Here is a 26,396-nt window from a genome sequence, read left to right as displayed (position 1 = left end):
GCACAACCACAAGTGCATTGTCACCAAATGCCCTTCTCTTCTTTCTTATCTTTAATTTTAGAAAAAGATTTAAATCCAAACCCTATACATACATATTTTTCACATTTCAATCTATATTTAGAAAAAATGACGATAAAATAAAGACAAATGAATCATCATTTGAAATGTGTATTTCTCATGGAATATAATCTTTGAACATATATTTAATAAGAAAAAGTGTATTATATTATGACATAAGTCATCAATTTGTTAGGGAATGTTAAAATTTGATGGGTGTTAAGAAAATAAGGAAAGTTGTAAATATTTGATAAAAGGTGAAGATATGATGTTGGTTGTGGTTGGATCCATAAAGAATAATGTTGTCTGTGCTTTTGAATTAAAAAAGAGGACAAAAGAAAATCTGATGTCCTTTTGGTTGTAATCTTTAGCAAAACAAACAATTAATAACTTTAATTCAAAGATTAGGAGACAATAACAGATGCAATTATTTCTCCATTTCAAAAATTAAAAAAATTTAATAACCTAATATCTAATTAATTAAGTTTGTATTTTGTGTTTTATGTCGGTGGGCCTTAACATAAATATAAACTACGCTGCCTTTTTCTTTCAAGAAAAAGATATATACACCTTTCAAAAAATCATTATGATTCGACTATAATATACGTGTTGTTTGATTTGCTATATACTATAAGTATTATTATTAACGTTAAATCACTATTAAGCACAACGGTAAAGTACAATGAACTAATAACCAATGTTGGTTGTTTGAGTAATCTAGTGGTGGCGGTTGATAGAGCTGACACTGACACTTTGTCGTGGCTGAAGTTGGTCACAAAAGTTGGTCAATAGACGACGATGGTGGCTATGTTAGAAGTAAGATCTATAGTAGTTTTGATGATGTTTGGATAATTTTAAGAATTACACAATTAATTCTTAAAAACACTTAAATATTTATTTTAAACCAAACTTATTTCATCAAAACTCATTTTATTAAGCAATTTGAAATAGTTGTCAAATATTTAAATTTTTTTCAAAATTAAATACTTGAAAAGTTCAATTCCAAATTTCAAATTAAAATTTTGAAGATATTTCTTGTAATATCTTGGAAAATTTACATTTCTACTCTACAGGAGTTATTTTATGGAATTTGAAAAGATTAATAAAGATATATCAAAATAATATAAATAATTGTCTTTTTATATATCTTTTGAAAAAAAGACCTTCTAAATTCAACAAATTACAAAAATTTGAAGCCACATTTTACTTGTTCACTGTTTACTTATTCCGAAAGAAAAGTACTATGAAAATGAAAATCATTAAATATAACTATAAATGTTATAGCTAGTAAGATTCAAAGATGAACAATGAGGAGCATACTTCAATATTAGAGAGTTCCTCCTTTTTTTGCTTCTTTGTAGTCATTTTATTCATGCTTCTATTTGCATTTGATGTTGGATCATCCTCCAAAATTGTGCATGTTAACTCCTCTTCACATTCTCTAACAATAATACAATTTTTCTTCCAAAGAATTAATGACATTTTAACCAAAAATTGAATTAAGTAAAATGGAATATTCAAAATATTAAACAGTAGATATAAGTCAAGTTTATGTGTGCAAGTGTGACTGAACCGACCGTTAATTAACTATTTTTAAAGTAAATAATAGTTAATATTTATTAATAAATAAGAAGGAATATATTAAATAATGTAATTTCACTAATAAATTACTTACAAAACAATGAAATGCAACAAAATGTACGTATTAGCCTTAGTTTATAGATCAATTTTCTCTTTGAGTTGGCACAAAGAACGAATAGATAAAACTTGAAAACAACCAAAATTTTGGATAGCAAATTACACTTAAATGATTGTTCTATATTTATACTAAAATTAGATCATTTATGGTTTTTTTTATGAAATTTTAAAAGTCAATTTCTTTTATAATAATAATTATGTGTATTTATTTCTTACAAAATATTTAAAATAATTTATTCTCATGTTAATTAAAACAACTTATGAACTTATATTTTTGAAGTTATGAAATTTGGAAAGCGAAACATATTTTGGTTGAGTGTAATTTATTTTTCATGTTTATTACAAACAACTTTTTCTATAGAAATCATTTATTTTCTATGTTACAAAAAAAAGTATTCACTACTATTTGATAATCAAAAAATGTAACTAAAGCATACTAAAATACGTGTTTATAAAATATTTTATTTAGTAGTAGTTTATCAATAGTAAATTTGTTTATATGTTAATATTGAGTGTTTATAATAAATAATTTAATAATCAAAGAATGAAACAAATATGTGTAGATGACAAATTTATAAATTGAAAACATGTTTAGAATTTATCAAATAGAATTTTTAAATTTACAATTCATAGGACAATATTGTAAATTTAGATTTTGGTAAGGGGTAGAAGCGTCCATTGAAAACATTAATGTGTAGAACAATATTGTTAATGTTTTTAAGTTGGCAAGAGGCAGAATCATCCAAAAAGTGATTATTTTCTTAAGCGACTTTTAATATAGCAAGGATAAAAGGAAAATTTTCATTTATAACCAAATAAATCAAAATATTTATAAAATATAGTAAATTTTTATATTTTATAGATGATAACAACGATAGAATTTGATATACTACATTTCTTAATATAAATGATAACAAATATAGTAAATGTTTAATATAAAAGAAGCAAAAAAAGGAGGAACTTGGAATCAAAGTATATTAAACAAAAAAATAAAAACGTTAAGAAATGTAGTATGTCATATTATCACTTTTTTTTTAAATAAAGTTATGTATCGAGTAGTGATATATAAATTTATAAATGTGCAATACTATTACATTTTCATTGATTCCATCGTTTTCAAATCTCTATGCTTGAACTTCCTACCAAACATACTTAAACTTGCACTTTTATGTCGGTACTTTCATTTTCTTAATTTTATTATAATTTTTTTAAAAAATGTATTGTAATAAATACATGAGTGACGATTTGAACTAGGATTTCTTGTCTACGAGTACATACAGATACCAGTTGAATTAAACTCATATTAGTTTCTCAATATGAAATTCAACAAGTTTGAAATTTTTAATTGCATAGTATAGTAGGTTTAGACTATGGGTCTAATAAATCGTTTACCTATTCTAACATTTTGAAAGTTGGTGTAGTAAAAAATAAAGTAAAAATCATAATTGAGTAGAAGAACAATAACCAAATATAATATATTTATGACACGAAAAATATACTTAACATATATATATATATGGGTATATTTGAGAATGTGGGTTTAGTGGTGGTTTGAGAAAGAGATCTAAACCTATTTATTACACTTTGAATCTTTTGTCTCAGAAATTGAAAACAAAGTATATTAGAAACATCATTTTTAATTTATAAATTATTTTTTAAAGATCAGAAAATAAAAATAAAAAATAAAAAATAAAAATCTCTTATTTTATTAAAGAAGAAAAAGGTCACACCTTTCTTTTAACTTTCTGCTCCACATGAATAGTTGTTCCAACTTTTTTTAAAAATAAACAAATAAACAAATAAACAAATACTAATTTATTATTATTATTATTAAACAGTAAAAAGTAGTTAACAGCTTTTTCCAATAATCCCACTTTTTTGTTGTATAAATATATGAACGGCAGAGCTTCCATTTGTTTTCATGGTGTTTTCTCATTCTCTCTCACTCTCTCACTCTTAAATCGTAATATTTCCTTCATTCTTTTTCATTTTTTCCCTCTTTTGTCTCCCCCGAAAATGGACCATACTTGGCGTCTCCGTTTTGGAATTCCCCGTTTCCGTTCCCGGAGATCCGAACGCCAAACCCTCCCCAAACCCACTTCTAATTTCCTCGCCGACGACTTCTCCGACGTCTTCGGCGGTCCACCACAGACCATTCTCTTCAGGCAATTTTCCGAGAGGTTTGAAGGTATAGACTCTACTACTTCATTCTACGAAGAAGTATTCCGCTCCTCCGAGCTAGTTTCCCGACCGCAGAAGGGTGGCCGGAGCTTGCCTGCCTTTAGAATCCCTGTTAAGGAGGATAGATTTTACCGCGATGTTTTTGGATCGGAAGATGGTCGACGGTCGAGAGATAGGTCGGAGCCGAGCTCTAAGGAATTCACTAGATCGAACTCGTCTTCTGATTTCACCCGTCTTCGGCCGGTCATCGGAGATGACGTGGCGTTCCCTTCGTCGTCTTCAAATCACAGGTTGGTAGTGTACTGCAGAAAGTGAGGGGGCCAAACCCTTATTTTGGATTATTCTATTGGACATGTATGCCCTCTATGGCTTAGGTCATTTTTCATATGTTGTTTGATATTGTTTGGCTGTTTCATGAGGGTATTTAAGAGAAATGATAATCTTAATCAGTCTGATTCATAGTAATATGTTTATTGATACTAACAACCAATTTTGTTTTATTGATGGCTTTTCTTAAGCATGAATGTTTGATTATAAATCTGTCTCTAAATTGATTCTTTTTTTAAACTTGATTTGACCAGCATTGTCTAACACTTAATTACTTTAATGTGATTTCAATATTCATTTCCTTATTTTAGTTTGGTTGCAAGTATTCAATATCTATCTCTTCAATTCATATAGGCCAACCAATGTCCCAACACAATGGAATTCATACAATGTTCAAGGAACAGGAAATGCCACAGTTTGCACCTCATCTCTCCCCTCATATGGATAACCGTTATGTAGAAGATGAATATGATGATAGATACAAAAGCTCAGACCATGGATTTGGACAGCCTGTATCATCGCCAGAAACCGTTATTCTGGAACCAAATTCGTTCAGAAGCATCAAGATCTGCGTGGATGATTATTTAGAAATAAACTCCCCATCATCTCCTGAATCTTCTCTCTGTGAGGATCCAGTTTATTATGATGGAACTTACTGTAATGTTTTACCGGAAGATGACGATGACGATGAAGATGCTATGAGCTCTTATGTCATTGAGATAACTTCTATCAATAGAGAAGAATATAGAGAAGAAGTTTCTATTGACGAAGCAATTGCTTGGGCTAAATCGAAGTATCAAAGTGCATCTGAGACAGATTTGAGTGTTAGACAACAAGAAAGCGAGCAATCTGGGGAAGAAGAAGGTAAACTTTCATTAACTCCACGTGTGTTTCATGCTGGCCGGACCTGTTTTGTATGAATGTTTAACCTCCATAGTGAAAATTCTAAAAGTATTCTTCTTTTTTTGTTTTGAAGGAAGACCTGTTGCATTTGAATGCTCAGATCAGCAGTCGAATGGAAATGGATTGTCGCAGACTGCAGAGGTAACAATTTTCTACTTTTCACATAAAATCTGAAATAGGAAAACTCTTTACGCCATTCATCTCAATACTGGTCAGAAAACATTCTGGATAATGCTTAGAACTTGGAAGAATCTATGAATCTAATTGATTGAATATCTTTTGCAATTGTGTAATAAAGCTGAATTGCGTTGCTTAACTGGGTGCTCTTGTTTCTGCCTCAGACACAACAGAGAGAAGTAAAAGTTGAAGAAGAAAAGCCACAGTTGAACATCGATGTAAGTAGATTATCACAGGGCTTTATATTTTTAAGCTTGGCACTATTTCATTTCCCTCGAGTTTTGAAGTATAAGATATTTTCATGGAATGGCTCCTACTGGTAGTTCCAAATTTAGGAAAAAGAGCAATCAAGCTAATTAATTAACACAAAATCATACAAAGTGTTCATTTTATTTCTGGCTAAGGAACAAGTTTTTGATCTCTGCTTTTTTCTCCTTATCTCAAATAACAGAGAGAATTGGAAGGATTAGATGAAAAAATAAAGCTATGGTCAGCTGGCAAGGAGACCAACATCCGCTTGCTACTTTCTACACTTCATTATGTAAGTTCCTTCATGCCAGATAACATCATGGACATCTCCCTCCTTTTCATGCTATGAAACTCCAATCTAACGATCCAAAACCATTTCATCTGGGATTATTACAGATATTGTGGTCAAGTAGTGGGTGGTCTCCAATATCGTTGACAAACCTGATTGGAGGCACACAAGTGAAGAAGGCATATCAAAAAGCAAGATTATGTCTCCACCCAGATAAGCTGCAGCAAAGAGGAGCGACAACGCTGCAGAAACATGTTGCGGATAAGGCTTTTACCATCCTTCAGGTAACTCTTCGCTCATACACAATATTTAATGACCATCTGATTCAACCAAGAACTTGAAGTCAAACACTAGATAAAAAATGTAACTAATAAGACTGAATTTGTGAGAAAAATGTTGAATAGTATGTTTATTTGCAAGATTTTGATTTTTATGTCTTATTGTGTTTTACAGGAAGCGTGGTCTGTATATATATCTCAAGATGCCTTCATCAACTAAAGTCTCTAATTTGGGTTCTGTTGGGAAGTCATTTTGAGTGTGAAGCTCAAGAAAGTAGCAAGCAAGTCTGGAACATTCACGAGCTGATACCCATTTTTGTATTAAGAATTTGAAAGTAGACCTGATTACATTTAAGAAAGTTGTGTATAAAACATGAATCAGGTCAACTACGGCCTGTATGTAAGATATGTCTACCTATGTAGTGCATGTAGATTTGTATTTCATCGTGCAGCACTTGCACTTTGCATATGTACAAATACATTTGGATAGATTTATATACATATTTATACATGTTCAGAGTCTTCAGACAGACAGACTCAAGTTCTTACCATGTTATGGAAAACTGTTTTCAAGTTCTTTAAAGAGTTAACGCCATCGAGTCAATCACAATGCCTCTGTTGTTGCCATCTCATAAACTACAGATTTTTCGCCTGAATTGAAGGGCAAAAGCAGATATTTACGCAAAATTTGGCTTGCTTGAGCTATGATTTTAAAATGAGTTTATTATCCTTCGAGTGATTGATCTTGCTTGAGCTATGATTTTAAAATGAGATAATAAACATGAAAGATGATAATCATGAACTTGAAGAAAGTTGATCAAATTGAGCAACACTTGTCTTGTTTATACAGTGAATGTAAGCTGGAAAGAAAAAAAAAACAGATATCTGAACAGTTGATATAAACTGCATAAAGAGTGATCGATTTTCAACATCTGTTCAGCAAGTTAAAGAAGTTCATAGCTTTATTTAATATCCAAACGTGGTAAGTATAGAGGATTAGAAGTATGAAATCCAGATTAGAGAATGATGAACTGATTGTATTTGTAGCCTTTTAAAGTCATGGAATTTACATAGTAAAAAATGAAGGGGAAAGGGCAGATAAAACCAGCCTCCCTTTACGAAGCTCCAAAGAAGAGGGAGAGAGGGAGAGAGGGAGAGATTCATTCAACCACCCCCTTCTGCTAACAACTCTCTAAACTCAACATCTGTGGTCTTAAGCATAAGTGACAAAGGCACTTTTTTTCCACTCTCCACTGTCTCCACATACCTCGGCTTTATCCTCTTCTCCAAGCTAAAGGCAAAATACTGAGGAAAATCCTTAAGCTCCTCAAGTTTTTTATGCATCTCCACAGAGAAATACTCAAACTTTGGCTTGAAATTGTTTTCAATACTGAAAGTAAGCAGAGCTGGACACCTTAATACCATCCCAACGATTTCACTCCTTGTGAATCCCAAACTCTCCAAATACTTGAGTTTAGGAATCAAGGTCTTCTCCACACTTGAAACCAGCAAAACAGAATCATGATAAGCCAAAGCCTCCAAATCCTTCAACCCAAGTCTTTGAAGATAAAACAAAGCAGGTTTCAACTGATCTTCAGCACTTGAAGCAAGCAATCTTGGGCACTTATTGATAGCTTTTCTAAAGTTCTGATCTGGGATTTTGAGATCTTCAGAGAGAAAGTTGAAAACTGGTACTAAATCAGTTTTAACATCTGAAGTGAGGATTTTAGGACACATTCCAAAGATTTTGGCGAAGTCCTTTTGGTGAATGCCTTTAGATTGGAGGAAGGAGATGACAGAGTGAATGGATTCAAGAGTAACAGAATGAAGAGAAGGGTTTTGAGAAAGAGCTTTGCCAGAATCAACACCCATGATTTCAAGACAGAGAATTTTCTCTTTGGTTTGAGAAGAGACTGTGGAATGAAGTGGCGTGTAGAGAGGATGTTTATGGAGAAGGGTTTTGGGTTTGGGTGATAAGGAAGTGTTTGGTTGATGGGAATTTGAGGGAGAAGAAGAAAGTTTATTATGAGAAGAGAAACAGAAAGAAGAATGGAAAGCAGTTGCAGATGAAGAAGACATGGTGGAAGGAGAGAGATGAAGTGAAGTGTTGTTTGTGAAGAAGAAACATAAATCTAATGGGGATTTAAGCTTATGGGGAATTTTGGTGGAAGATGATTGGCTAAGGTTGGATTTCAAAGATTGTTTTGTTTGGGTGAGATGAGAAAAGCCTCAAGCTTCGTTGGTGGATTTCATTACTTTTTATCCTTACAGTAGTTAGTTGACATACCCATCGGGTCAGGCCATTCTAATTTCAATATTTTATTTTATTTTTATTTTACGTGGTTGGTTTTTTCTTTTTTTCTTTTTTTCTTTTTTTCTTTTTGAAAAATGACCCTTTTATTAGTCTTGAGTTGTTAGTGTTAATAGGTGCATTTGGTCTGAATTTTTATTTTAAGTGGGATTGTTTGGACGAGATTTTTATCCCGATGACGTATTCTCCAACGCTTCAATTTTGTGATTGTTGAGATTGTTTCGACGCAAATCTTCTATTCACGTCGGTCTTAGTGTTTCAGTAGCGACGAACAGTAAATAATTAGAAATAGTAGCCGCAACAATAATAAACGACAACAACAACAACATCAATAAGCAACAGGAAAAATATTGAATCAAACTACTGCAAAACATAAACGATATGAGTAGATGGCTGAGTCGCAGAACACGCTATCTTTAAGACGTTTCGTAGTTCTACTCTCGACTGTGCAAACAAAAAATAGCCTCGGTAGATGGGAGAACACGCTATCTTTAAGACGTTTCGTAGTTCTACTCTCCACTCGTTGACTTTGCATGGAAATTAACTAGCAAAATAAAATCACTCAACGACATACACAATTTTGCTCGAGAACCTTCAGTGAGAATACTAAAGTAATGTTTTGATATTTTATAGGAATGAAGGGAAAACGATATATATAATAGTTTGTGAGAGCGATATTATTTTACCTCGAGGCATTGAGATACAAACATACCTACATTTTCCTATCTCCACCCTCCTTCCAAAATTTAGGTGCCCTACGAGACCAAACCCATTAATCAACCAATGAGTATAAGAAAGGACATCCACAATCAAAATTAATCAATGTGGAAATGCTTTTAAGAATAAAATAATATTATATTTCCTTTTATAGAATTTTCATCCATTAATCCCCCACTTGAAATTTGTTTACTATCAATCCCCCAATTGAAAGTTTTTTTAAAACATTTCTATCGAGTTGTCTGTGAGAGGTGAAATTGGGTTAGGTTGAGAGACATTCTCAACCAAACCCGAATTTAGTTTCTAATCCAACTTAACTCAACCCGTAAAATATGGGTTAGGCTGGGTTGAATTGTCTGGTTGTATAGTTTTTTTTTTTTTTTTTTTTTCATTTCTAGTTCTAATGGTTATAAAAGTTCAAAATTGTTGCATTTAAATTTCAAACATACATAATTCAAAATCTCATACATACATAATTCAAAATCTCATACAATAAATTCAAAGTTTATATACCTAATTTTTTTTTCTATATATATATATATATATATATATATATTATACTATATTAATTTGAGTTGGGTTGGGTTGGGTTGAACCGAATATTTCAACACTCCAATCCAAAAAAGTCAATTTTTTTAACCCAATTCAACTCATATTTTAACTTAACCCAACCCAACACTTATAATATGGGTTGGGTAGTCCGTGTTATTTGGGTTCAACTCATATTCTTACACTCCTAGTGTCTGTTTCTATGATATTATGTGTAAGTAAAGGTGTCTGATGACTTGAATCTTTACGTAGTGACAATAGTTTAAAATATCGTAAAGTAATTCGTAGTTTTGAACTTTACTTCTAATGCTAGCACACACAATATTATTTCAGTGAAGTTCTAAACTAGCCCATGCTTTTTATGGCCTTGCATGTATATCCCAGTTTAGTGAATGCTCTAGGAATCTGTCCAGAATTCCATAGGAAGCGACTCTCACTTCCACATTTACAAAGGTGAATCTATCAATAGTACTCTTGTAGCTAGGTACCCTACTTGATATCAAGTATAGTTTTCAATTAAAACAAAGTTCAACCTCCTCATACGCTCCAAGATGTCATGCTAATCACTGAATCATAAGAATGGAACTCCTAATTTAGCATGATTCTCGTTATATTACTGTGATAAGTTATTGCCCATTGAACTTGTTTCTTGGGATCTTCAGTCTTACAAGTTGGGTTTAGCTCACAGTAATTCATTTTTCAATAGGCTTGAGTCTCATTCTTTCTAAGGTTTTAAAAACTCTCTCTCTTGCTAGTCCTTTCGTTAAAGGATCAGCCAAGTTGTCATCAGACTGTACATAATCCATTATCACTGCACCAGTAGTGAGAAATTCTCTTATGGTACTATGCTTACAACGTATATGTCGTCTCTTACACCGTTATAATAACGATTCTGAACTTTTGTGATAGCTGCAGTACTATCACAATGGATTAGTATGACTTGTACCAGTTTTTCCCAGGTGGAAATCTCTTATAGCAAGCTTCGAAGCCAGCTTGCTTCTTCACTAGCAGTAGCTAGTGCTATCATCTCTAACTCCATCATTGACTAGGCTAAAACTATCTATTTATTGAATTTCTAAGCAATAGCTTCTCTTGCTATATTAAAAATATGCCACTACTAGCCTTTGGGCCATCTGAGAGGGAGTTCCAATTAGCATCGTTGTAACCTTCAAGTATATCTCATTACTGTAATCTTAGATCTTGTGTCTTCTTAAGATATCTCATTACTCGTTCTATAGCATTCCAGTGTTCTGGCTATGTCTACTGGTAAATCTACATAGTAATCCTACAACGTAAGCTATGTCTAATCTAGTGTAATTAGCAGCATACCTTAGACTACCTATAATGCTAGCATACACAGATTAGTTAACGTTGTCACTAGTATTTTTGAATAATTTAACACTAGAGTTATAAGGTGTACAAGTTGGTTTACTATTGAAGTAGTTATACTTTTTTAGAATCTTTTCTATGTAATGAGATTGATATAAGAAAATTCCATTTTCAGTTTTTGTAATCTTGATACCTAGGATTACATCAGTTTTTCCTAAGTCTTTCATGTCAAAATCTGCACTCAACATAGATTTTACATCATTTATAATGTGCAAGTTTGATCCAAAGATTAACATGTCATCTACGTATAAGCATATGATAGTACATAACCTATTTTTAGTCTTATAGTAGATACATTTGTCACTCTCATTTACTTTGAATCCTTTGGACATGATTAAGTTGTCAAACTTTTCGTGTCATTGCTTAGGAGCAAGTTTTAGGCCATAGAGGGATTTATCTAGTTTACAAACTTTGGATTCTTGATCGTGAACTATGAAATCTTCAGGTTGTTTCATATAAATCTCTTCTTTTAAATCACCCTTTAAGAAAGTAGTTTTGACATCCATCTTATTGATTAAGAGATTGTTCAGGACAACTATAAATATCAATACTCTAATTGAGGTGATTCTAGTAACCGTGGAAAAAGTATAAAAAAAATCTATGTTTTCCCTCTTGCCTAAAACTTTTAGCTACTAATCTAGCCTTATACTTATCCACCGATTCATCAGGTTTGAGTTTCTTCCTTAAAACTCATTTACAGTCTATTGCTTTGCAGCTAGAGGGTAAGTCAACTAGGTGCCAAGTTCCATTGGATTCAAGAGAGTCCATTTCATTGTTGATAGCTTCTTGTCATAAGTTTGCATCTACTGAGGATAAGGCGTATGTTAGATCTTTTGGATCTTCTATGTTATACATTTCAAAGTCTTCTCCAAAGTCCTTTATGGTTCGAGCTTTCTTGCTTCTTCTAGGTTTAGAATCTACTTCCTTTTCTTAGGTTTGGATTCTAATTGAAGGTAGACTACTTGAACTTGAGCCCCCCACTAGTTTAACTATTTAAGCCCCCACTACATTTCTAGATTTAAAAGGAAATCTATCATCGAAAAAATCTACGTCATTTGATTCTATGATTACTTTGTTTTCTAAGTCATAGAACCTATAGGCTTTATTGTTTTCATCATATCCTATGAAAACACATTCCTGCTCTACTGGCTAATTTTCTTCTCTTTGGATATGGTATTCTAACATATGCTAGACAATCCCAAGTTCTAAGATAAGACAGGTTTGGTGTTTTATTCTTAAGAACTTCGTATGGTGAAGATTTACTGTTTGGGAATCCTATTTAAGAACATAATTAACAGTCTTAATTATTTCACCCCACCAAGATGGTGTTGCTCTTGATTCAAGTAAGATAGCAACTGCTAACTCCGTTAGTGTTATATTCTTTCTTTTTGCTTTTCCATTTATTTCAGGAGAATAAGGTGCAGTAGTTTCGTGTATTATTCCTTTTGAGTTATAAAACTCATTGAAGGAAATTGAGTCATATTCAATTCCTCTATCACTATGAAGTCTCTTAATTCTTTTGTTAAACATGTCAAAGACGTCACTTTTATTTTTAAGCAGATAAATAAAAGTGTAGTCGAAACAATCATCTATAAAGGTTATTACATACCTTTGACTGTTCCTAGTTAATGTGCCATCAAATTCACACGAGTCAAAATTTATTAATTCTAAAAGTTGTGTTACTCTAGTTACAGACTTATGCGAGGTTTTTGTTATCTTAGCTTGATTACAACATGCACATTTCTCAAATTCATGCATAGATAACTTAGGTATAAGATTTAACCTATTTATGTTGTTAATTAGTCTTTTATTAACATGACAAAGTCTAGCATAACATTAAAAGAAGACAACATGTAAGTAGAAGATAAATTCTTATTAATTTCCAAAGTCAATTTGAACATTTCATCAGTAGCGTAACCCTTTCCTACAAATATATTATTTTTTGTTAAGGTAAACAAGTATGATCCTATGGTTTGAGTGAAGCCAACCTTGTTGAGGAGATATTCATAAACCAAATTCTTTCGAATTTCTGGAGTATGCAAAACTTCATTTAGCACAAGCGTCTTGCCAGATGTGAATTTTAATTCTACTTCTCCAACACCAGCTACCTTGGTTGTGTGATGATCTCCTAGAAGGATATTCTTATCCTTAACCTCATTATATTTTCGACCTCGCTTCCTCCGTGTCATTTTCTTTTGTAATGCGTCTCATACCTCTTTTGCAGTTGACAACGTATTGTAATAATCATATAACTTTTCAGTTAGGCCATTAAGAATTAAATTCTTACAGATAAAATTGGTTTATGTCCACGTGGTGAGTTCCTTAATTTGTTCCTGTGTAGGATCTGTTTATGGGACTTTCAGCTTTTCCGTAGTACATGTGATAGCCACCTCTTTGAATGTGAGAAAACATAACTTTTTTTGTTTCCACCTTTTGAAGTGTGCTCCTTCAAATCGAAACGGGCAATTGATATCGGAAGGCATCAAATCAGATTGGAATTGTCCGACCATCTCAGCAGATCGAATCGTCTTAAAATTGTTGAGATTGTTTCAACATAGATCTTCTATTCACGTCGGTCTTAATGTTACAGTAGCAATGAATAATAAATAATTAGAAATAGTAGCAGCAACAGCAACAACAATAAGCAATTGCAGGAACAATATTGAATCAACCTGTTGCAAAACAGAAATGATATGAATAGATGGCTCCAGGATAAAACAAAAATAAAATCAATCAACGACAGACACAATTTTGCTCGGGAACCTTTAGAAAGTACAAAAGTAATGTTATGATATTTTTTAGGAATTAGGGGAAGACAATATACATAATAGAGTAAATGGGTTGAAAAACGTATTTTACCTTGCTTGATCGACGAACATGGTGCACATGTGGAGATACGAACATACCTATGTTTGCCTCTCCTCTCTCCTTCCAAAATTTGGGTACCGTAACGGTCTAAACCCATTAATCAACCAAATGAGTATAAGAAGGGACATCCACGTTCATTAATTAATTAATTAATGTGGAGATGTTTTTAAGAATAAAATAATATTATATTTTCTTTTATAATTTTTTCATCCAACGGTGACTCATGTCCAAGTTATGAATTACTAACATTTTGTTTACATCGTGGACCCATTTAGGATTCAAATTCACATTGCAATTCGTGATTGAACCTGCAGATGACATATCTCTAACTCAATGTAGACATTAAAACATGAGGATGATTGGAACCTGATGCGAAGTTCCAAAAACCATTTCCTGATGTCGACGACCCTCCCCACCTAATCATTTTGACTAATTTCTGACTCAATTTATTAATGCAAGTGCAATATAAATGTGTTTACACTTATTTGGGTTTAATGCATATTTCAATTTAGATTTAATCGGGGCAGTGTTAAGCAAACAATCAGGTCCTAATATTCATCCATGTTCAGATATAATTAAACTCAAATAGTTCTAAACAACATTTATTTTATTTTATTTGAAAATGTTTTTATATGTAAAAATTGGACGTAGGAGATTTGAACCAAAATCTCTTATCCTCGGAAACATATAAATACTCAGTTAACTAATCCCATGTTGGCAAATGACATTTATTATCGTGTTTGTGTCATTGAATCGAGTTAGGAGTTAGTCAAAACGATCAAGCAAAAAGGATTATCGCTATCAAAAAATGGTTTTGAAACTTTGAGTCAAATTCTAACTGTCCTCAAGTTTTAATGTTTACATCGGGCTAAAGATATATCGTCCACATCAGGCTAAAGATATATCGTCCACATCGGGTTGGAGGTACAATCGCTATCGTGAAGTGAATTTGAATCCTGAATAGGGCCCATGACATAGACAAAAGGTTATAATTCATAAGGAGACCACAAAATCAAAGCGCATTGGATGATCATTCATACAAAAAATTCATGTTTGAATCACTAAATGGAGTTGACAAGTTTGTATTTGAAATGTAAAATTTGAGTTTAACTCATTCCAGTCTTTTATGGAAGATTCGAATAACTTTGTCCTCTCAAAGTTTTTCAAGTTTTATCATCTCCCGAGGAATTCCCTCTATTTCAGATTTCACTAATTAATACATCATCAATGATTTCGTAATTTATTATTTATTTATTTCGTACTCCTTAAATACTATTACTGTGACAAACAATGAATTGAGAGGATTCCCTTCTAAAATATTAAATTCAGACTTATCAATTTCACCAAGTAGGTCTAAAGCACCTCTTAGTGAACAAATTTTTTTCTAAAGTGAACAAAATTATTCATGGTAAAATTATAATTGGTTTCATATGTGCTATTAACAAAAACTCAAAAACGAAATAATACAAAATGCAAAATTTTAAAATATTAAAAATTTTAGAGATATAGATTAAACTAACATCTAAATACACTAAGATATGGCAAAATGAAGAGTAAAAATAAAAGGGTTAGATTGCATTTACCGCCGGGACTTCAACGCTACGGTAAAATATAAAATAGAACAAAACAAAGAGAAACTAAATCCAATAAGCCCTTAAAAAGCAATGTCCAGTCCCCACAAGTTTCACACAAAAGGTCGAAAAACACTTTAAACATAATTTTAATGTCATTTACAGACATTATAATTAACATTGATTCACCAAAGTAGTGATTATAATGGCAACAACCAATGGATTAATGATCTTAACAAAACTACTATATTCTTCTTCCAATATTATATCTGTCAACTACAACATTTCTAGTGAAAAAAAAAACTACAATATCTGGAAAAGAAATCCATGATTGACTCAGGAAAACAACCTTCATGAAAGACAATGATAAGTGTTTACAATTACAACCGCCGGACATAATAGAGAGTTGCTAATACTAAAAAAAACTGCAAAACCAATAATTTTGTAGCAACAGAGATGAAGAGTTAACTCTAGTATTCTCCAAATGGAACACAAGCATAACCATCTTTTGAGTAGTGGTTCTAGTACTTGCACCAAACAGGTGCTGAGAAAATTATTACTTAGCATTGGAAAAAAGAAATGGAGACTAAACTCAGAATCATCCTCACATTGCCTGGTTTCGTTTCACGCTCAAGACACTGTATTTCTTGGCCCTTTCATCAGCAGTAAACTAGCAGGTTGCTGACAAGAAAAAACATGATACTCAGCAGATAATTCATCAAGTTTAGAGATGACAAATTTGGGTTTGTGAATACTTTCAAATTGGTCGCTCATGTCTCAAGGTTTCCCTGGCTTCTGCTTGCTGAGTGCTGTCGCAGCAGTTTCTTACCATGATGATCATCCTGCAAGACCACATTCGAATTAATGTAGAGGATAATGTATTCAGTGATTTAACATTCAAATATGGTTCTATTTTCGATCCAAATAAGATATCCTGCAAGATACTAAGAAATACGAAGTAAAAGACAGAAACTGACAATAATAGAATCCAATCTAATCCTTGAGCAACACCATTCACAAAATATTCCTCAACTGTACAACTTTGCCTTTTCTCTTCGGTGGACAGTTAATGTCTCCTCTGACCACTACCTGCTGCTTATCCCTCTGACCACTACTGACTTTTTTAGAGCTCAGCGAGGTATCCCAACACCGAAAATATAGGAAACTAAAATATACTTGCACCAGCCCTCTTAGCATCTTTCCCAAGCGCTATTCACTCACCAAATATCTAACTCCCTCTATAAATAAACAACCTCCATAACCACCTCTAACCAATTATATAATATACCTTATAATATCTCTAATTACATTACTAAGTTCTTCAGAGAATTGCTATACTTTTGGTAAACAGGGAATTGCTATACTTTTTAAGATAAAGAAATAATTTCATGAGCCCCAAGCCAGAGAAAATTAGAGAACACACTTCCAATTGGCCAACTGTGAATCAGAAAGCATAGTTGTTGAAAAATATAAGTGTATAACAAAGATAGAGCCATTATATATATATATATATAATATATACAATTGCGTATATTAATTTTTTAAAAGACGAGGAAAGAGAGTTAAAAGGAGCAAAGTGATACGGTGTCTTTCTGTTGTTAAAGATTCTAATTTCCCTTCAATCCACAAGCTCAAAGAGGAAAATTAATATATTAAATGAATAGAAGCTATAGCATTTCGTTGTCTTTTAAGAAATCGTCCCATCGTATATGTCCACGGGAAGGGCTATGTAATCGCTAAAAGTGAAGATAAAAATATTCTAAAAGCTTCCAGTTCCAGCAAAGAAGTAATTCAGGAAGACGTGGTCTCATAGAGCTTATAATTCCTTTTTGAAAGAGTGCACCATCACAGGAATGAAGCAGATAGAGGGAGCTGTATTTTGATATCCTTGTGGATATTATTAAAGCTTTTGTGATTAAGTTCTCATCCGAAGAACTTGACCTGTGAATATTTATCCTGTGATATGACTTCTTATACATAAGATCTCCCCATATAAACTTTGTTGACCCGATACACAATAAGTGAGCCAAGGCTAACTGCTGAACTGTGAATGATTGACCCAGTCACTTTCTCAACTCAATCAATCAGTCTCTTATAAACTGTTCATGTCTGTGAGCTGCATATTAGTCAAAAGAGCCAATTTTTTTTGTTCCAAGTTCTAACACCACCTTGCTTCTGTAAGGTGAAGAAACCTCGTTTTTAGACAGGAACAAAAAAAAAAAAAAGTGCCCTCCAGCCATAAATTTCTTTCCATAACTGTTGACGCATTGTTACAATGCTAATGTCAGACAAGCAAACGGATTGATTTCCTCACATAGAAACCAGAATTCGTGTAGTGATGATTGAATGCAAAAAGAGAAACAAGATATTCCATCATTTTCAATGATTAATTTTGTTGATTTTATGGAATAAATCTATATTTCATTTATTATTTAGTAGAGATACAAGCCTATATATAACCATAGAGAAATACACTTAAGGAAATAATATCAAATAATATCTCTAGAATTATATCTCCTAATAATAATCTAATTATATTAATACCCTCCCTCAAACTCAAGGTTGAAATCACAAACTTGAGTTTGCTAAGAACTAAGAAAAGAAACAATATATCTAGAATAGAATAAAAAACCCGAAGAACAAACACACAAAGAACTTCTAGGTTAGAACAAACCCACGAAAAACTTCTGGGATAGAAACATAGATCCTCGTATAGAGATCTATAACAGAACCTAGGAAGAACGAAACAAGAACTTCGAGGGGCAAAATGAAAGAGCAAAACTGAAGCAAAGTAGAATCAAAGCTGGACGAAAACAAGGTCGGAATTGGACAGAAGTGTTTTGTCGGATCAGATGGAACTGAACGAACTAAACTAGAGCAAGTCAGAATCAGATTAAACGGGAAATCTGGGGCGAACAGAACGGAAACTGAACTGAATGGAGCAGAGAGGCTTAGCGGATCTGAACAAAAACAGAATGGAGGCGTCGTTGGATCTGGGCTTCGATCTAAACTTCAAAGGCAGACATGAAGAATGGGTCTGAACGAAATCAGACAGGTCTGGAACAAATTGGAGGCGGATGCGAGGATCTGAGGACATGGGGTTTCATGGGTTTTGTCGAGACAACATAAAAAGATGGAGCAACGACAACGAAACACAGCGGCGAGCGGAGCTTCTTGGACGATGGACAAAACCGAAACTCTTCGGCTGGGCGTTCGGCTTCAACTGGCAGAGGCGTTCGGCTTCAACTGGCAGAGGTTCAATCGGCTGCTTGGCTAACAGAAAAACAAGAGGTCGGACGAAGAACTATGAAGGAGATGGCCGCCGCGGACGCTAGTGAAAAACTAATGGGGTTTCTGGGGTTTGGATAGTGGCAGATTTGAACAGCAATGAGTGGCAAAGGGAAGGTGCAACGACAACGGCAGATTTGCAGATCTAAGGGGTGGCTTCGGCTAATGGGAGATGATTTTGCCTCCGTTGATGGCTAATGAGAGATGATTCTGCCTCCGTTGATGAATGATCAACGGAGGCAGAGATCAAACGGGATGTGGAGGCTAGAATTCAATAAGGCGAAAACCCTAGAGCTCTGATACCATGTTGATTTTATGGAATAAATCTATATTTCATTTATTATTTAGTAGAGATACAAGCCTATATATAACCATAGAGAAATACACTTAAGGAAATAATATCAAATAATATCTCTAGAATAATATCTCCTAATAATAATCTAATTATATTAATAAATTTAATATAAATACTAAATATATAATAAAAAGAAACCAACCTTGTAAAGAGATGCTGCTGACTCAGATTGCAACGTCTGAACTCCCGTACGCCCAAGGGATTGCAAAGCATCAAGTGCATCTAACGTCAGCTGCCAGCCACTAAGAGCAACTGCATCTGCATTGGAGCTACTACTTGTACTGCCAGCAGCAGCAACATTTCCATTTACCCATGGGCAAAATTGATTGTGATGTACTATCGGATCAAACTCTATTTCATAATTGCTTTCCCCTTTTTGCGGCACTGAAAAAGACAGTTCCACATCACTAAGAGAAGAAAATTGGAATAACACGTTTCATAAAGTCAATTTGCTAAGCCAGATTTTAAGAGACCGGATTCTATTATGCTGAATTCTAAAAATATACCCAAATTTGGATCCTCAATCTTATTTTGTCCATGAGTAGGTCGTGCATCAGCATTGTGACTGCTATTCACTAGGACTGTCTTGCAACTTTGACTTGTCTTTCCACCGCTTTCAACAGAATCATCTTTAGCAGAACCATCAATTTTTGATCCACTATCAGCTCTTTCTACCGGCCGAGAAAACATCTCTTGGCTATCACCATGAGGATCTTCCCTGATGATGTCGTCCATTAATCCAGGATCAGGGGCAGATTCACCAGTTTGTCCCTGATTCTCTGCGTCCTCTATTCTGGGTTCAACATCACCAACAACACTATCTGTCCTATGAACCGATGCATCAGCCCCATGAATTTCAGCCTCATGGCTAGCACACATCCCAACGCTTCCACCACTTATTCCAAAACTAAACACATCCCTTGCCTGAGTAGTAACAGTATCAGCATTGAATATTTCTTCACCATCATTTGTACTACTGACACCCATTTCACCGGGAACCTCAGATGCCGGTCGAAGAAAAATGCTCTGCTGAGCTTGATTGCTATAAATCAGTTCTGACGTTTCATTATTGTCTAAATTCCCATGTGTACTGGAAGATGGAAAATGAACATCATCAACATCACCAGGATAATTTTCAACACTTTCCATAGAATCCTCATCAGCAGTATGGCACACTGTGTCCATTGCAATAACAGATGACGCACGGGTTGAATCCCTAGCTGATTGAATTCCAGTATATTGATCACCTCCTTGCTGAAATGAATTAAATTTTTCCCCATCCATTGACAGGTCTAAACCCATGGAATGACTTGGACCAGCACCGGCTGAATCTCTTTGATATGAGCAGAAGGTATCAAAAAATTCGGAATCACGAGTACGTTTTGAAGGTCCGGCTGAATATTGTCTATCATCTGTTACTTCATCATCTATAACAGTTCCTTCAACACTATCGGCTTGATGCATCCTCACTAGTGCCCTGTCATTTGAACTCCCATCTTTATCCAAACTGCGTTTGCGGGAGCTCGGACCTCTTGATTCATATGATGCAGCACGATCACCAACCTCACTGCCTGAAGGTTGCCCAATCATTAGATCCCTTCCCAGATCCCCATTGGGAATATGTTCAGTGGTTGTATTCTTTTCGGATTGGGAAACATTTAAGCCCCCTGCCATTGTCAGATTCAAATCAACATCCGTGTTTGGCAGTAAGGTTGCCTCGTTCGTTGTTGCTACTTCATCACGGTCTTCAATACGTTCTTTATCAGCATCATCAGCAGTCACCCATCCATTGATTCCACTTGCTGCACTTACTCCACGTGTCAGTCCCATTTTCTTACTTGTGGAAGGAATGTCAATGTTGTTGGGCGCAAAATTGGCAGGTCGAGAAATTGTTAAGAAGTCCAATATCCTAACAGTAGCACCACATATGCTACAATCTAGTATAGGTGATCTAAATTCATTTCTAGAGTCCTTAACCACCAATTTACCCTTTCCAGTGTCCTTTTTTATGGAAGTAGAGAGTGCTTTCTTACTTCGAGCAGCATCATGCGAAAGATGCAACTGAGCCTCTGTTGGAGCAAAAGAACATCCATTTCGAGCTGATTGTGCAGAATGCTCTTCACAGTCTTGAACATCCAAATGCCACCTCGGTTCCCATCCACAAAGGCTAATAATTTTCTGTGCCTGGAAAATGAAAAAAATAAACATAATTACAAATGATAAATTATCAGCTGAAGAATAAATAGGATTTAGAATATTGACCAAAAATTAATTATAAATAAAGAGGCCTACTTGAGAATACAAATAGAATGCTCCATCTTGAGAGCTGTCAAGAAGCTCACGTGTACCCTCTGGCTTTACATTTATTTCGCCCATGGTGAAATTTGGGGATTGTGCCAATAGACGATCAAGCTGTGCACCCCGAAAAATACGCATTTGTTCAATTGCAGAAGCAGCAATAGAAGGCAAAGATTGAAACTGCAGAAGCCCATCACATCGATCCTTAAATCCTCCAACTAAAGCAGACTGAGGTGTTGGAGGGAACTGCACCAAACTTTCAGGGCAGCTATTTCCTCTCCAAGGACAAGAAACTTTGTGCCCAGAATCCAGCTGCTTTGTAAACTCGGCAAGTTGAACTTTATTAACACCCAAAAAGGAAGAGAACCAAGGGTCATTGTTATCAGCAGTCAGAATTCACAAGTTAATTAGTGAACTATCAACTATCAATTAACCTCAGTATATGTCTACAGGTTCATCCAGGCATTTGAAATACTTTTTTCTTTTGTGTTTGTGTGCGTGTGTGGGTGGGTGGGCACCTATAGATATGATAACACTATATATTTCAATAATGGCTCTCCATTAATGAATCTTACCTTCTGCAGAAGTCCACGACTGTAGCAATTCAAAGCTCAAACTGGCACCACAAGATTCACATTCGATTTTATCAACATCAACATTCATCCAACCTCTCTGTGCACATGCAAGTGAATTGACTACCTGCAAAATATCAAGAAAGAATAATATTCCTAAGTTTCAAAATTCATTACCACTACAATCTATTTCATTATTACTTTGAGTGGTTAAGAGATAAAAATAGAGTTGTACGAAAATGAAATGAGATGTGAAAGCCTTATGATTCCCAAAGTTTTAATCAATTTAAAAAAAACTATTCTTATTTTTTACAAAATTGACAACCTATAACATTGCTTTACATTAGTTCCACTTTCACCTATAAACCAACTACAGCCATAGATGTTTCCTTAATTTAAATTTGAGTTCGAGATTAAGAGATCGACTACGTATGAAGTAACAAGTGAAAGAAGTGACCAGGATTGGACTAATACATGAAAAGAATTATATTAATTGTCAATACTTCCAAGAATAAGGCAGCAAAGAAATACTAAAATCTGCTCAATATTCCTGCCAAATTACAGAAAACTGGAGGTATCTTAGTCTCCTCTCTTTAGACAACACAACAAACAAAAATATAGATGTGAATGAACAATGTGGGTCAAAAGGACACTAATTTAATAAGAGACAAAGACACGCACCAAATAAATAATAAAAACACGTCGATGGTCTGTTTTCTGTGAAAAATGAATAAATAACTTATTTTCCTTTGAAGTTCAGATTTTACGTAAACGGTACCAAAAACCAAGAGAACAAACAGTTTCCTGTTTAAGCGAGAAGTAACAAAAAGTTTGATCCTCTAACCAAGCTAGTTCTAGGACAGAATTTCTATATTGAACCCAAGTTAAAATTACGAGTTGAAAATTATAAAACTGAGTTATGTACAAAGGGACCAATACGTACAGTAGTTATTAAAATACATGCAAATTTTCACACATGCACTGCAGGATTTATAAATAATCATAAACATTATAACCTTAGGTTTTCCAAACCAATTTCCAGGCTTAAAGGTAGCCAAACGCCTTAACAAATCTCCCCTTTCCCATGGTCTACAAGAGTATCTCGACATGCCAAAAGCAGAACCACCAACACCAGTGCTCAAGGAAGGCTGAGGTGGTTGTGAACCAACATAAGATAAAGACGCAGCTTTTGAACCAAGCCCACGAATTGACCCATCAACACTTCCAATGTTTGTTGGAACAGCAGGTGATGAGGCTCCAGCAGAACTGATAAGAATCATAGAGCAACAAGAACTTAAGAAGACAAATGTGAATTCAAATTATCAAGCTTTATCTTACAATTCTAACCATTCGATCATTATCCATTGAGATAATTTATCAGGTATACACCTCGAATTTTGTTGAATTATAACTCAACATCAAATACAACTCCAGAAGAATATATATATATATATAGAGAGAGAGAGAGAAGCTAAAAATTCCAAGCTGCTGCTAATCATGTAAGAAAAGAAACCCATATAACCCTTTCGCAAACACCTCACATTAGGAGCAAAACACAGTAGATCCTCTGCCGCATAACCTATTCGGTAAATTAACCCGCCTGAAAACCGTAAATTCAACCCTCCATTCCCGTGTTCCCAAAAAGAAATATGGAATCCATGTAGGTGTGGGAGAATGAAGAGTAAGTTGAAGAATTTGAGACCTCAAATCAGGGGAAAAGAAGAAAAATTGTAAAACCCTAGGTTGACCAAAGAAGAGAGAGTCGAAGAAGAAGAAGAAGAAGAAATGATGAAAAGGAGAAGAGTAGAAAGTGAAGAGAAAGAAGAAGAAGAAGAAGAAGAAGAAGAAGAAGAAGCGGAAGAGTACCTGGCTGCCGGAGTTGGATCAACAGTTCCAGCTGAGCTGATTACCTCTTCCCTCATTCCTACGAATTGATTTGGTGTTGTTTTGGGATTTTTGAGGAACAAAACGGCTGAAGAAACAAAAATAAATAAATAAAAACGAAACTTCGCTTTAAATCATTGCTTTTATAATCCAATTGGTGAGGCGTTAAGTGATACTTAGTGCCATTTTCGTAACTTAAAAACCCCTTTTCCCTCTTATTTAAACTTACAATTTTCACGTGAATTTTATTATATGTGCAATTTCTATCACTTCTATTTTATCCTATTCTACTACAAAACTTCTTTTTTTTTCTAAATATTTTTTTTAAAAAAATACTACTCAACTTTATGGTAAGCTTTGTTAAAAAAAAAAAAATCCATAACCTAACAAGTCGAGATTATCCCGTTTGTGTTGAATTAGGTTAGTTTGAGATATAAAATTGAAGAAAAAATAATTTGACTCGGTTGTGCAAGTAAGGAGTTAGGTTGATCCAGCTCAACTCAATTATATATATATTTATGTCATTTTACACCTTGATAATTTGTTCACTTGCTAAATTATGAAGAGATTAAAAGAAAAGAAAAACAACCTACTAACCAAACTCGATCCAACTCAAAAAAATTTAGTTGGGTTGACTTTTTCATATTGAACCAATAGTTAAAAGTTTTAAGTTAAAACCACAGTTAAAATACTTCAAAAATATCATAAATTGTTTAAAAGTTTCCTAAATACCTTTAAACTTAAAAGAAAATTAAAAAAAAAATTGATTAATCTAATTTTTACATCAAATTTCTTAGCACCCAAAATAAAAACCAAAATTTTAAGTTAAAACCACAATTCAAATTTACATCATTGTATCGTTATTTCTATTGATATTTTCACGTTTACATGGATTTCATATCGATAGAAGGGGTGAATGAATATTTTTATTTGATCGTAAAAAAATCTACAAATCATGAGAAATAAATATCAAAATGGCACTAATATAAATATAATATAAATAGTACACAAATTTACTTATTAAAAAATAACAAAATATTTAGGTTAATTTTCATAAATATAACAAACCAGCAAAATATTTACGAATTGTGTAACAAAATGAAAAAGTCCATAAAACTTGTCATTTTTTTAAATATTTCAAATTTGTCCTCCCTTTTCATCGTCTTTCTTTTCTTTCTCTTCTTCTTATATTTTTCTTTTATTTTTTTTCAAATTGTAACTTGGTTCAAAATCGTATACCGCACATATATAAAATGTCTATTTAAAAAAATTCAAACTATAGTTGTTCCAAATATAAAAGATCGTGAAAAAAAATCATTGTATCAATTAATATTAAGTTAATTTCGCTTTTGTTGTTTATAAAAGTTATATCATTTCATTTGACACTTAATGAATGTTGCAAAACTTTCTTAGAGTATAAATTCTTCAAATGAAAGTTAGGACATGGTAATGTGGCACTTACTTGAACGGGTCATGATCCAAATGTTTATTGTAGGTCACTATCACATAATATAAATTTCACTTAGTGAGAGAAATGATATATAGAGACTGAATACACCAGCAAATTGATTAGATCTCAATAGATACAACATACACTAGTATACAAAAATCATTAATACCAAAAGAAGCATGAAAAGGAAGCTTATCATGGTTATGAACTTATCAAACTAGTTTTTTTTCAAAAACTACAAAAATAAAGAAAATGTCTCCAAAAACTGGATTTTTTTTAAAAATAATGTAAAATTTGAAACATATTTCAAAAATAGGGTAGTTGCAAAACTATTTTCAAAAATAGGTGTTTTGAGGTGAAGTCGTGGACGGGGTACACGACTTCCATGCAGTGGCCCCCACATACTCTATTTTTTCCTTATTTTTATATTTATACTACACTAGGCCCCACATTTTTTAATTTTCTCATTATTTATATACGTGGGTCCCACACACTTCATTTTTTCTCATTATTTATATATACATACTCACATATAATATAATATATATATTATACATTCAAATTCTAAAAATATCTTTCTTTATTAAATTAATTTATTTTTTTATTTTTTTCTTTATATATATTTAAATATCACAATCTTCAATCTTCAATTTTTCTTATTAAATTCATTTTTCTAATTTAATTTAATTCTTTCTTAATCAAAATTATACATATATTTTTTTTCCAATTTTCAATTTTTTTAAAAAAAATCTCATATATTAACAAAACATGTTATTAAAAATATATTAAACAAATTAAAAGAGTAATAATAATAATAATTTATATATATATATATATATTTATTTATTTATTTAATATCTCAATCTTCAAATTTTCTTATTAATTCATCTTTTCTAATTTAATTTAATTATTTCTTAACCAAAATTATATATATCTTTTTTCTAATTTTCTGTTTAAAAAAACACATATATTAACCAAATATGTT

General features: G+C 33.1%; 3 protein-coding genes across 3 annotated transcripts; 1 reads left to right on the top strand and 2 right to left on the bottom strand.

Annotated features, from left to right (window-relative positions):
- The first annotated feature begins 3,664 nt into the window (after positions 1–3,664).
- Positions 3,665–6,742, top strand: LOC101217326. The gene is made up of 7 exons (XM_031886681.1): positions 3,665–4,230; positions 4,575–5,127; positions 5,240–5,307; positions 5,508–5,561; positions 5,795–5,884; positions 5,989–6,165; positions 6,335–6,742. The coding sequence occupies exons 1-7, from the start codon at positions 3,772–3,774 to the stop codon at positions 6,377–6,379; spliced, it is 1,446 nt and encodes a 481-aa protein (XP_031742541.1). The 5' UTR covers positions 3,665–3,771; the 3' UTR covers positions 6,380–6,742.
- A 361-nt stretch (positions 6,743–7,103) lies between these two features.
- Positions 7,104–8,373, bottom strand: LOC101217087 (transcription termination factor MTEF1, chloroplastic). Its single transcript, XM_004154328.3, has one exon. The coding sequence runs from the start codon at positions 8,236–8,238 to the stop codon at positions 7,324–7,326; it is 915 nt and encodes a 304-aa protein (XP_004154376.1). The 5' UTR covers positions 8,239–8,373; the 3' UTR covers positions 7,104–7,323.
- A 7,414-nt stretch (positions 8,374–15,787) lies between these two features.
- Positions 15,788–24,097, bottom strand: LOC101212109. The gene is made up of 8 exons (XM_004153240.3): positions 23,944–24,097; positions 23,094–23,343; positions 22,081–22,204; positions 21,500–21,843; positions 19,714–21,391; positions 19,350–19,591; positions 16,320–16,406; positions 15,788–16,245 (listed from the first exon to the last, which is right to left on the bottom strand). Exons 1-7 carry the CDS (start codon positions 23,997–23,999, stop codon positions 16,335–16,337), a joined length of 2,766 nt encoding a protein of 921 aa, XP_004153288.1. The 5' UTR covers positions 24,000–24,097; the 3' UTR covers positions 15,788–16,245; positions 16,320–16,334.
- Between the last annotated feature and the right edge of the window lie 2,299 nt (positions 24,098–26,396).

The sequence above is a fragment of the Cucumis sativus genome, chromosome 1 (assembly GCF_000004075.3).
Source record: "Cucumis sativus cultivar 9930 chromosome 1, Cucumber_9930_V3, whole genome shotgun sequence".
NCBI classification, from domain to species: domain Eukaryota; kingdom Viridiplantae; phylum Streptophyta; class Magnoliopsida; order Cucurbitales; family Cucurbitaceae; genus Cucumis; species Cucumis sativus.
The sequence above is the reverse complement of the archived record's forward strand: the minus strand, read 5'-3'. Positions and strand labels throughout refer to the sequence as shown.